This window comes from Panthera uncia, chromosome B1 (assembly GCF_023721935.1).
Source record: "Panthera uncia isolate 11264 chromosome B1, Puncia_PCG_1.0, whole genome shotgun sequence".
Classification (NCBI taxonomy): Eukaryota; Metazoa; Chordata; class Mammalia; order Carnivora; family Felidae; genus Panthera; species Panthera uncia.
The window spans coordinates 199,118,260-199,131,510 of NC_064811.1; the positions used below are offsets into that span (position 1 = coordinate 199,118,260).

The 13,251-nt window shown below is 51.6% G+C and overlaps 1 protein-coding gene across 3 annotated transcripts in view; it reads right to left on the reverse strand.

The window, feature by feature from the left end:
* Positions 1–13,251, reverse strand: part of DLGAP2 (DLG associated protein 2) — a 386,235-nt gene that overhangs the window by 115,245 nt on the left and 257,739 nt on the right. For all 3 annotated transcript variants that reach the window (XM_049631829.1, XM_049631830.1, XM_049631828.1), the window contains one exon: positions 99–1,168. In XM_049631829.1, the coding sequence (XP_049487786.1) occupies positions 99–1,100 (1,002 nt within the window). In that variant the 5' untranslated portion in view covers positions 1,101–1,168. The remainder of the gene's footprint in view (positions 1–98; positions 1,169–13,251) is intronic.

Consider the following 13,251-nt stretch of genomic DNA (forward strand, 5'->3'; position numbering starts at 1 on the left):
GGGGGGAGGGGGCGCCTTGGGAGGGCCTCAGAGGCCAGCCCACCGCCCGCGACTGCCTGTCAGCGAGACCGTGCCGGGAGGCGGCCCGGACCCCTTACCTGCAGGTAGTGGCACGGCCTCAGGGCGGGCTTGGCGTCCTGGGGGAGCAGAGGCTTGTCCAGGTTCAGCGAGCTCTTGCGGTAGGCCTCCTTGGCCTGGCTCACGGTGAGCGTGGACCAGGAGCTCCGCTTCATGTACTTGGTGTCGGGCGTCATGGTCAGGCCCTCGCAGGCCGAGCACTTGACGTCGCTGTTGCTCTTGGACGTCTTCAGGGACAGGTCCCCGAAGGGGCCCGGGAGCACCTCGGGGTAGCAGTGGGAGACGTGGTCCACGTGGTGCCTGTTGACCACGCTGGACGTGCGGCAGGTGCTGTCGCTGTCCAGGTTGTCGTCGGAGCTCCACCAGCTGCTGGCGCCCGACCGCGGCTTGCCGTCGGGCTTCCGCTCCTTGCTTTTACTCCTCTTGCCGTGCTTGGGGTGGTGGGTGTGGTGGTGGTCCTCCGCCCGGCCGTCGCCCTTGGTCCCGTTGACGTGGCCCTTGGAGGGGCCCTCGAGCGAGTGCGACTTGGTGAAGAGTTTCTGCACGGAGTGCACGAGGTGCCGAATCCTGCCCGGGCTCTCGCCGCGCTGCCCCGCGGCCGCGGACGTCCTCTGGTACTGCAGCGTGTGGAACCCGTCCCTGTGCAGAGGCCCCTGCTTCTCGAACTGGTCCAGGAGGTTGGCGGGGATGCGGTTGGCCCTGGCGCCGGCGTGCGGCACGGCGCAGTCGTCTCTCGTGTCGTAGTGGGAGCTGTAGTGCATCCTGGGGAAGGTGCTGCTGGACACGTGGTCGCCCAGCACCACGGGCATCATCACGCACTCCGAGTGCACAGAGCTGCCGGGGGAGCAGCGGTGGTGGTCCAGGGGGCAGCCGTCCACCGGGCTGAGCAGGTAGGGCTGCCTGGCCTCCTGCACATGGTGCAGGTGGTCGTGCGCGCGCTCGCAGTCCTCGGGGCCCGCGAGGCCGCAGGTGTGGGCGGAGCACAGCGGGGCTGGGGCCCGGCCCCCCGGCAGCCCCTTCATGTTCCTGGGAGCCGGCGAGTACCTTCCCTCATTGAAGTGCTGCGTCGGGGACCATGAGTACTGCTGGTCTGTTGAGAGAACACACAGAGCCGTTTCAGCCGCCGCCCTCATTGACGTGCTGGAAGAGTCAATTATCGGACACCCCACGCGGGCACCGTTTTATCCGGTCCTCAGGGGTCAGTTTTGGGCACTGGAGAGGGGAATCATTTTTCCCTGTACGCTGACTGCTCCAAAGTAGGAGACTATTAAGGAGCATGAACTCTCAGGGCACCCAGTGGCTCAGTCGGTTAAGCATCCAACTTTGGCTCAGGTCATGATCTTGCGGTTCATGGGTTCAAGCCCCATATCGAACCCTGTGCTGACAGCTCAGAGCCTGGGGCCTGCTGCGGATTCTGTGTTTCCCTCTCTCTCTGCCCCTCCCCTGCTCGCACTCTGTCTCTCTCTCTCTCTCTCTCTCAAAAATAAATGAACATTAAAAAAAAAAGAAGCATAAACTCTGGTTATCCCTAAATATAGTTCTACAACCACAAGTATGTATTGTCTGCGAGATTCATCGGGTCTCTGGACAGCAAGACTTTGTGCTATTAAACAAATCAACAATTTGGGGGCAAAATGAGTTACATTTCAATTAGATTTGAGTATTGTGGTTCAGTTTCAGAAGTTTAAAAAGTAACATTTGCTATTTAATTAGCAATATTGCTCAGTAAGCTCATGTGATATGCACTCATGCATTAATCCTGAAGGGTCTAAAGCCACGTCCTTGCGGCTCAGGGGGAGAAGAGGTGGCTTTCTCGAGGCCACCTGTCTGTGTCAAAGCAGGACTAACACAGGATGTCCTAACTTTCATTTCAGATACTTGCCTTTCAACTGTAAGATTCTCCCCAGGACAGAAAAACATGGTTTGTTTACGTGAGATGCAATATTGTGCACAGATAAGTCCTAAGGAGTCATCCCTCAGAGGGGGCTGGCTTTGTTTTCAGGCAGGTGGCTACGTGCTGTGGACATGAGTCCGGACACTGAACCGTTCAGGTTCAGGCCCCAGCTCTGCCACCACGTGGTGTGTGACTCCACGGGCCGGTCAGGCGGGCCAGCCACACTCCCTGTGCTTCTGTTTGCTCCCTGTGACGGGAGACAAGACATTGGCAAAGCAACAGGCAGGGCCTCAGGAGGAGGGCACTCTCTGGTGCCATCCATTGTCGGTGTTGTAATTATCGTCCTTTTACACGCTCTTGGGTCAGCATCTACAAAGTTCTGGGTTTATTAAATCTAAGTGATTGGATTCCAGGATTTCCTCAGAGAAGCCTTTCCTTCACCCCTGCTTCCTACTGACTCAGTGTTTCTGCTTCAGACTCAGTTCAGAGCTTGCTTCCAGAGGTCTCCAAACAGATGCAACAATAGACTCTGTTACAGTATATGACATACATATATGCATATCTGGTATACAATATGCATGTTATAGATGGGAAATAAAGACTATTGTAGCAATATCCATACATTATGTATAGTTCATGTATACATATACAACATGCATACGTGGTATAAATATGCATATAACCTATGTAGGAAATACAAACTCTATTACAGTATATAATATGCATATATAGTATGTATATACAATGAACCTATCTATACATAATGTATGTATATAATGTAGATATATCACACATACAAGAAATATAGACTCTATTACAATATACAATATGCACATACAGTATGTATATATAATGCATACATCCATGTATAATATATACATATTGCATGTAATATCCATATGCAGGAAAGAGAGTCTAGTATATTATATGCATATATGGTATGTATATATAATACATGTATCTATATGATATGCACATATACTAATGTGCATATAATATATGCAGGAAAACAGACTAGTATATAATAGGCATATACAGTATATATAATGTCCATATATATGTATATAGATGTATACGTAACATATGGAGGAAATACACTGTTACAGGATATAATAGCGTGTATGTCAAGTATCTCTAATACATATATCCATATATGATATATAGCATATAATATTCATACAATATATGCAGGAAATAGTCTAGTATATCACATGCATATATGGTATGCATATATAATACATATATCTATATGTGGCATATACAAATAATATTTAATACGCATATAATTTATGCAGGAAATAGATCCTACTATAAAATATGCACATACAGTGTACATAACGTATCCATCCATTTATATGTATATAACGTGTATGTAATACACGCAGGAAACACAGACTCTCACAGTGTATAATGTGCATATATAGTATGTATACGTAAAACATGTATCCACATGCGCACATATGCTACATAATATGCATATAATAGAAGCAGGAGACACAGATGGAAGCTGTCTGTCACGGGAACAGGTGGGAAGGGCGTGAGAATGAGCACCGAGGAGAGAGACACTGTGGGATAAGCCCAGACAGGATCTGAGGGCCCCAGCCTCCTCGTCCCACTGGGGGTGCCCAGACAGCTCTCTGTCCTGGGAAAACGGAGACCAGCTGGCTCCCTGGATGGGAGCCCCATCCACATCCCTGGATGGGAGCCCCTCTCCACAGCCCCTGCCACCTTCCCCACAAGGACATCAGGGTGCAGGGACCGCTCAGGCTGCCGTGTCAGGACACTCGACCCCGGGGTGGCCGGGCGCCTTCTGCTGGCTGTCCCGGAAAGGCTGTCAGGGGCCGGGAAGCCCCAGAGGCAGACCTGCTGGCTCTCTCCCGGCCGTGCCCTCCAGGGCTGGCACTTGCTCCCACCTGCTCCCTGCCCTGGCTCAGACCCTGAGTGCCCGTTGCCAGCCAGGGCCACAGCAGCGGCCTCCTGCCTGCCTCCCCTCCCCTTGTCCTCATTCCCTCCCTCGCTTGCCCGTGCACATGCCAGCCTGCTCCTCCCTGCTCAGCGGCTCCCGGCTTACTGCTGAGTCCTCACTCGTCAGCCTGTATCCAAGCGGCCCCGGGGACGGCCTGCTCGGGGGATGGCCGTGCGCCAGTCCGGAGCGCATGCCGGAGGCCATTGCTGACCGGGTGGGCTGGCCAGGCCCTCCCTCCCGCCCCTCGTTGTCGGTGTGGCATGCCGCTTTAACCAAATGCAACAACCCCTATTTCTGGCCATTGTTCTGTGGACTCCTTCCCAGGCAGCATGCACTCTGCAAGAGCCCTGCAGTCCAGGCAACCCCGGGGGAGGCGGTGCCCGCTGTGCGTCGTCCTGGAGGCAGGACAAGACTCGGGCTTCCGCGAGGCACCTGTGCCCCGCTTCCTCAGGGAGGAAGCTGTCTGCTGTCCCCTTGCTCCTGCGCTGGCCCAGCCCCCTCCCCGGGCTGCTCCAGCCTCAGGCCAGACCAGTCAGCCCGCCCCGCCCACCCGTCCCTTCCCATCCCTGTCCTTGTCCTGGCAGCTCCTCACCTGGGAGGTGCCACCTGCAGCCTGGGGTCAGGGACACCCGACAGCAGATGCCAAACAGACATTCGGGGCAATTGTGGGAAATAGGAAAGAAACCTAAGAGATGCCAGTCGTCTCCTACATCATTTCTGACCAACTCTTCTGGTGACTGACGTAAGGAAGCATCATCCCCTGCGAACATCTGCCAAGTGCCTGGTCCCAGACATGGATTCAAAATGTCCCCTCTGCAGGCTCTGGACCGCCACCTGTCCAGGCCAGCTAGACGCAGACATATCCTACAAGGCAGAGGCACAATCTCGCAGATCCTGAAGGAGTCGGGGCACGACTTACCCTACTTGGGAGCGACGGACAGCGGCCGGGACCGGACGCTGAGCAGGGGCGGGGCTGTCTCCTAGGAAGGGCAGCACAGGGGCCTCTCCTGCACGTCCTCCGGAGCAGGGACCCCTTGTCTCCAAAGAGAGCCCGACCTCACTGGTGTGAGGGGCGCCACCGCCTCATGGGAGTGTCTGCCCTGGAAGAGCTCCTGGGCGCCTTCCTTTCTCAACAGCCAAATTATAACCAGAGCACTTTAATATATTAGGAGAGGATAGTGTAGATTATATTATGTTTTAATATAATTAAAAGCAAGTTTTCAAAGGAAATTCAATATCCAGCTGATAAATAGCGAAACTATGTGCTGTAATCTAGACTTTACAGCAGCATAAAGTTGTCGTCCTATTATCTTTTGCTTTATTTTTCCATTAACATGTAATTTAATACAATTCTAATCTTCCTCTATATTAAAAAGCACAACCATTATGGCTCCAATCACGTATCCTATTTCTGCCTCACGTTCGGCCCAGAAGCTACATTATGAATGCGGCCACATGAAAGAACAGTACAAAAGATAAAAGTTTAGCCGTAATGAATTGAATTGGATTATGTAACACATCGGAACACATTCTCATCTCTGCTCTTCGGGACTCAGCGCCTTGACGTAGGCATGGAAACTGACGCACTGCCTGGTAAAAATAATATCACTCCCAACGACAAACAACAAAATAATGTTCTGTAAACAATGGCGGTTCTAAAACGTGCATTAGAGACCTGTATTACAGGTTGTTTTTGTCTTAAGTCTCTGGAACACGGAATAGACACTCGGGGGCTGGCAGTCTCTCTGTGTTAAGTGAGGTAACAGACACAGAATGTGGGGGCACCTTAGCTCCCTCATTGCCCGCTACTCACCGCACCATATTTTGTTCTGAGGCAAGAGAAAACGGCGGTCTAATCCTCCTTATCCATTAGCTGTCTCCCCAAATTCAAACTACAGGGTAAAGGCACACTTTACTGTGGGATTTCACAAGACTGTTGGTGTTCTAATCTGAAAAAGTATGTTTTGAGTGTAGGGATAAAAACTTTAAAAAATATGCTATCTCTGGGTGTGGGCACCATGTGCAGGGAGCCAGCGCTTTTCACACGCAGCTGAGGAAGCCCAGGCTGGAAGGACAGGTGGGGAAAGTCACTGAGGTCGTACAGGCACGCAGACCTGCACGTACACGCAGCGTGCGCACAGCTCCAGGTGGCCTGCTGCCAGCACCAGCTGCCACCAGGTGGGGGAAGGTACTGGGTGAGGGCCCCACGGGCCCTTTCTCATTAAACCGGCTGCTGGTTGCACACCAAGCCCAGGCGTGAGCCAGCCAGGCTGGGCAGACACTGCGGCGACGGGCTCAAGCCCGAGTCTTGGAGAACGCGTGGAACCTCTCCTGCACCCCAGCCCTGGAGGCAGGCACCCCTCCCCGAGGTCCCGCCGCACTGAGGACACCAGCTGTGTCTCCCGGGGGCCTGAAGCTCACCGAGTCAGGTGAGGTGCCTGCCTGCCTTTCGTCTGATTTTATTCTATGTGCCCACCGGGCAGACGTGTTTCCCCGTCATCATCACTGCACTTGCCGTGCACCCTAAAAGGAACATCCTCACTAAAGGTAGAAGCTAAGAGTAAAGAGCAGCCCGCACAAGATGACACCAAACAATACGGACTTGGTGAGCGGGCTGTGGAGCCGCTTGCCGAAAAGCGAAATATTCTGCTATCGTGTATTTTTCCCACACCAGTTCCACTTACCATCGTGTCTTCTGCCCCCATGCAGAGCTGTGAGGTGCCCCCACTTCGTCCCTGGGGTTGCCCTGGCTCCCTTTCTCTTCTCTGCTGCCTTCACCCTTTACACACCCACCCATCCTTCCTGCTGAGGCACCTGCCTCAGCCTCCTTCTCTCGTAAGTCTTCAGGCCCACGGTCTCATCTGCATCCGTCGGGACCTCACAACATACGCATGAGCAGGGGGGTGTGATAAGAAATAGCCATGTGAACCTACTCCTGTATCTACCACGTGAAGGTAGGAAAGATGTCTCCCGCCATATGTTAAGAGGACCTACCTGAACCCGCATCAACAAAGGGTTTCCTCAAAAATTTAACAAAAGAGTACAAGGTGAGTATGTGGACCACCGCAAAACACGGCGGGAGTAGTCCGTGATGCTCTGGACCAATGGACAGGTGTCCCTTATTCGTGGACCGACTTAGCACAGTGAAGGTGGAGACACTTCCCGAACTGATGTGCAGACTCCACACAACCCCTATCAAAATCACAGTTGGCTTCTTTATAGAAATTCAAAAGCCGACCCTAAAATTCATACAGATGGAAAAAGAAAACTAAGTGTGAAGCTAGAGGTAGGAAGGAGATAGTAAAGCTTAGAGCAGAGATAAATGAAATGATGGAGGGAATCAACGAAACCAGAAGTTGGTTCTTTGAAGAGACCGATAAATTGACAAGCCTTTGGCTGGAATGGAAGACAGACCGCTCGAATGACTAAAATCAGAAATGAAACTGGGGAGTTACCTCTGATGACATAAATAAAAAGGATTATGATACTATGACAACTTACACTAAAAAATAGACAACCTAGATGAAATGGGTGAATTCATGGAAATACACAAATTATTTCCAGAAGAAACAGAAAATCCGATCAGACCAATAACAATAAGGAAACTCAATCAGGAATCAAAACCTCCCAACAAAGAAAAAGCCCAGGACCCGATGGCTTCACTGGTGAATTCAGCCAAACAGTTAAAGAAAAATTAATGCCAGTTCTTCCCAAACTCTTCCAAAAAGTTGAAGAGGTGGGAACACTTTCTAGCTCGTTCTATGAGGCCAGCATAACCTGATATGGAAGCCAGATCAACGCATCATGAGGACAGAAAATTACAGACCAATATCTATTATAAACACAGATGCAAGCATCCTCAACAAAATACTAGCAAACCTACGCAGCAGTGTATTCCAAGTATCATACACCATGACCAAGTGGGATTTATCCCGGGAATGCAAAAGAGGTTCAACATAGAAAAATCAACATATTACAAGAGAGTAATAGGACCAAAGCAAAAACACGTGACCAATTCAACTCAAATGCAGAAAAGGCATTTGGGAAAATCAAACAACCTCTCATGGTAAGAACACTCAGAAAACTAGGAACATAAGGGAATTTACTCAACGTGATAAAAGCATTTATGAAAAACTCACAGTTAACATACTCAGTGGTGTAAGACTGAAAGCTTTTGCCCTAAGATCAGCACAAGACAAGGGCTTCTGCTCTTGGTGTTGCTATTCAACCCTGAAGAGGAAGTTCTAACCAGGGCAATTAGATAAGAAAAAGAAATAAGAGACATCCTAATAAGAAAAGGAGATGTATCTATCTCTATTTGCAGATGACATATTCCTAGAGAGAGAAAATCCCAGAGAATCTGTAAGAAAGCTATTTGAGCTAATAAACAAATTCACCAAAGTTGCAGGTTACATGATCAAAGCGTGCAAGTCAGTTATGTGTCTACATCTCAGCCACGAACAAACCAACAATGAAATTAGTAGAGCAATTCCATTGACAGTAATGTCTTCGAGAATCAAATGGTCAGGACTACATTTAACCGAGGAGGTGAGACATTTGTATCTTGAAAACTAGAAAACATCTCTGAAAGAAATTAAAGATTTAGATAAATGGTGGGGCACCCGGGTGGCTCAGTCGGTTAAGCGTCCAACTTCGGCTCAGGTCATGATCTCACAGTCTGTGAGTTCGAGCCCTGCGTCGGGCTCTGTGCTGACAGCTCGGAACCTGGAGCCTGCTTCCGATTCTGTGTCTCCCTCTCTCCCTGCCCCTCCCCCACTCATGCTCTGTCTCTCTCTCTCTCAAAAATAAATAAACATTAAAAAAAGACTTAGATAAATGGAAAGACATCCTGTGTTCATGGATTAGATGACTTTCAATACTACCCAAAGTCACCTATAGACTCAACATGTTGTCTATCAAAATTCCTGCTGGTTTTGCAGAAGTGGAAAAAAAATCAGTCCTCAAATTCATGTGGAGATGCAGTGGGTCCCAAACATCCAAAACAATTTGCAAAGCAAGAAGGAAGTCAGAGGGCTCAAAGGTCCTGTTCCAAAACTTACTACAAAGCTATGGTAACGAAAACAGTGTGGCACTATCCCAGGGATATACATATAGGTCCATGGAATAGCGTTGAGCGTCCAGACATGAAACCACACATCTGTGGCCAGTTCAGTTCTGATAAGAGCGCTAACACTGTTAAAACAATAGCCTCTTTTATAAATGGTTCTGGGATAACCCAGTGGCCACGTGCAAAAGAACAAAGCTGCACCCCTTATACTATATGCAAAAATGAACTCAGAATGGATCAGAGAACTAAAAGTAAGGGATAAAAGCATACAACTCTTTAAAGAGAAAATGCACATCTCTCCTTGGTCATGTGAATTAGAAGAGGTTTCCAGACATGCCATCCAAAGTCCAGGAAACAAAGAAAACGACAAAATGGATTTCCTAAAATTAAAAACTTCTTGCTTTAAAGCAAACTACCAGGAGAGTGAAGAAACAACCCACAGAATGGGGAAGATTCTTGCAAATACGCATCTGATAAGGAAATTATATGTAGAGTATATAGAGAACACTTACATCTCAGTTATAAAAAAGGCAAATAATATCCAAATAAAAATGGGCAAAGTCGCTGAACAGATATTTCCCTGAAGAAGATACATAAATGGGGGGCTCATTTGGTTAAGCAACCAACTTTGGCTCAGGTCATGATTTCATGATTCGTGGGGTTGAGCCCCGCATTGGGCTCTGTGCTGATAGCTCGGAGTCTGGAGCTGCTTCAGATTCTGTGTCTCCTTTCCTCTCAGTTCATCCCCCTGCTTGTGCTTTGTCTGTCTCCCAAAAATAAAGAAGATACCTAAGTGGCCAATAAGTAGGTGAAAAGATGCTCAACGTCATTAACCATCAGGGAAACGGAGCTGAAACCACAGTGAGATACCCTTCACACACACCAGGATGTCTGTAACAGATGGACGGGAACAAGGGTTTTGAAGCACACAGGGAGGTAAAACCTGACACACCGCTGGAGAGGGGAGAACGTGAAATGGTGCAGCTGCTGTGGAAAAGTCTGGTAGTTCCTTACATGACCCAGGGATCCAACCTGCAGGCACACGCCCAACAGAGATGTAAGCCCGTGTCCCCAAAGCTTGTGGATGTCTGTTCTCAGCAGCACCGTCCACCACACAGCCCCAAAATGGAAACAACCCCACTGTCTATCACCTGATGAATACACAAAGGGCCGTATCCATTCAGTGGAATGTTAGGAGGCAACAGAAACCAAGGACTGAAACATGATCCCATTTCTGTGCAGCGTCCAGGACAGGCAGGTCCTCAGGGACAGACAGCAGCTTGTTGCTGGTCAGGGGCTGGGACAGGGAGGATGGGGAGTCACTGCTGAGGGTATGGGCACTAAAAATGCTCTCAGTGGATGGCACTGATGGTGCCATACATCTGTAAGTACGCCGAAAACCACACGTGGATGGGCAAAGTGTACAATGTGTGTATGTCCCCACAAAGCACGTACTCATGAATAAACACCTGTAATGGGAGGAGACATAAACAAAAACATGAAGTTGAACACATTCAAACTTTAATTTACAAAATTTTCCCCATGTGTGTTAGAACCCAGCAAAAAAAACCTGCTTAGTAAAATTTAGGGAAGCAGTAAGCTTGTTGGTTTGCTCCTTAATGGCTTCTGTCTAGGGCACAACACGTGTGGTCGAAGCCGTCAGGCTCAGAGGCGAACTTGGGGCTCAGTGCAAAGGTCCTGAGCATGTTCACATGCATCCTCCTTTGTCCCCCGTCTTTGCCTTCCCGGATCATGTGTCGTGATCACATTTCTGTTCCGTCAGGATATTTTACGTGGTTTGGTTATTCACTGTTCTGCCTTCTTACAAAATCAGAGAAATCTGATGATGATGGTTCAAGTTGTGCAGTGAACGGTACCTTTTTGGTGTGTCAGGAGCCCCCTGCTTGGGGACCGTGGGGGGCACATCGGGGCAGCCTGTCTGGGGACCATGGGGGGTCACATCGGGGCAGCCTGTCTGGGGACCGTGGGGGGCGCATTGGGGCCCCCTGCCTGGGGACCGTCGGGGGAGGCGCATCGGGGCAGCCTGGCCGGGACTCCATAGGCTTCACTGAGTCTCCTGCGGGGACAGCAGCCAGCACCTGTCCTGGGACACTCACATCCCTCACATAGCGAGGCTCTGCCTTTATCCGCCCAAGATTCAAAGGTCTGGACACCAAGGCTTCACACCAGAGTCACTTGGGAAGCATTTCGAGGGCAAATTTCTGGGCGCAGTCCCAGGCGTGGTGAGACTTCATCTCAGGATGTGAGTCATCAACCTGCAAATACCTCCGTGGCCCTCGGGTCCGTGCCCCTCACTGCTGATTTGTCACGTGCGGCATCATGTTGCCCAGCTGGCCTCCTGTCTCTCCAAGTCGCTCCCCGTAGTTAGTAGAGTCCCTTTGGCCACCGTGGTGCATCCTCCTCGGTGTCGGGCCAGCCGGTGACTGTAGAAGTGAGCGACACTTGACCACACGCTGTGAGCACTCGTGTCCTCCTCCCAGGGGTGGGGGCCGCTTGCTCACCTCGCCGGGTGCCGGGCACACTCGTGTCCTCCCGCACGTTCCCAGCCTGCCGTCGCTCAGGAGAACTCCTCATCTTCAAGCGCTCTGAGCCCCTTTGAAGGAAAGTTTCTGCAGGAAAGACCTTGCTGCGTCCTGACTGTGAGGCCCCGGGCTGAGTTCAGTGGAAAGCATCCGGCTGAAGCACTTCTCTTCACTTCCTGTGCTTTCCTTCTTTAGATGTCCTTTTAAAAAGATCCTACTGTTGTAACATCAGGGCCCCCGGTGGAAGAAACCCTCCACGTTTGTGCGGTTTCACACCATTTTCAAAAGCATGAGCGTGTTACCCACAAATGGTTCCAGCGTGGCGGTATCTCTCAGTTCCACAAGCGAGCACAGAGGGAGGCCCTGGGAGGAGGCACGTGGCCGTAGTGTGTGGCCGCCGCCTGACCCGGCTCTGCAGCTTCTGACACGAGGCCGCCCAAGCGCACAGACTCAGTCAGAGGCTGTTCTTCCCACCGCACGGCGTGGCCTGCCGGATCGCCATGGGGAGCCCACCGCCCCCTCTGCAGATGAGAGGCTCGGGGACAGCACCCAGTCAGTGTGTACAGAGGCCGCTGAAGGGTTTGCACGCCCCGCCTCGTTCTCGTACTGCTGGTGAGGTTCTGCCCGTCGGCACACGGCGCGAAGCACCTGCTGGGAAGCACGTGCTGTGTGCGGTGGACAAGACCGTGGGGACAAGGGAACAGGCCCCATGCGCCTCGGTGGTGACAGGTACTGGGAAAGTCAGGTGGGCTTGCTGGGAGGCCCCGTGGGGCAGAGCCTGGGTGAGGCGTGTGCAGGCCGGCCAGCGTGGGGTTCCCCGGGGACTTGCTCCACTTCCGATAGATCGGGAGGTCTTGGGGGCAGGAAGTGGCAGGAGAGCCGTAGGTTGAAGGGATCTCTGTACTGTGAGCGTGGACAGGGCGTCTGGGGCCAAGGCGGGGAATCAGGAGGGGACTTCGCGGGGATTCCGGCGGTGGTGCCAGTGGCCTCCACCACGTCTCCCCGACGGGACAAGCAGTGCTGTGCACTGAGTGTCCCCCAGACTCACAGGGCAGGGCCCCAGCCCCCGTGGGACTGTGTGGACACAGGGCCTGGAGGAGGAGACGGAGGCTGAGTGCGGTCCCGGGCGGGCGTGCTCACAGGAAGGGACCCAGAGCGGGCTCTCCGCCCGTGAGGACACAGCCGGACGAGGATACGAGTCTGCCGGCACCTGGACCGTGGACGTCCAGCCTCCAGTGTGTGAGGGACGAGCCTGTGGTTTGAGCCGGTGTGTGTGGTGCTCCGTCTCAACAGTCCGAGGGACAGAGACGAGCAGGCAGTATGGACATGAGTGCAGCGCGTCCTGTGTGGACAATGCTTCTTACACGAAACGGTCTGACCCGCAGAGCAGCCCTCGTGTGGTAGCCGTCAGCACCAGCTCTTCCAAACAAGGAAAACGGGGTCAGGGGGCAAATGGCTTGCCCAAGGTCAAACAGCCCCAAAGCAGGACCCCAGCAGGACTCAAGAGACTGCCGTGTCCCCTCTGAGGTTTGCTTGGGTCCTAGGTATAACTACTTTATGACCCCTGGGGCTCTAGGTATAACTGTTATGATCACTGTGATTCTAGGTACTACTACATTGTGGCCCCTGGGGTTCTAGAGATGACTATACCGCAGCCCCCTGGGGTTCTAGGTATGATGACATTGTGGCCCCTGGGGTTCTA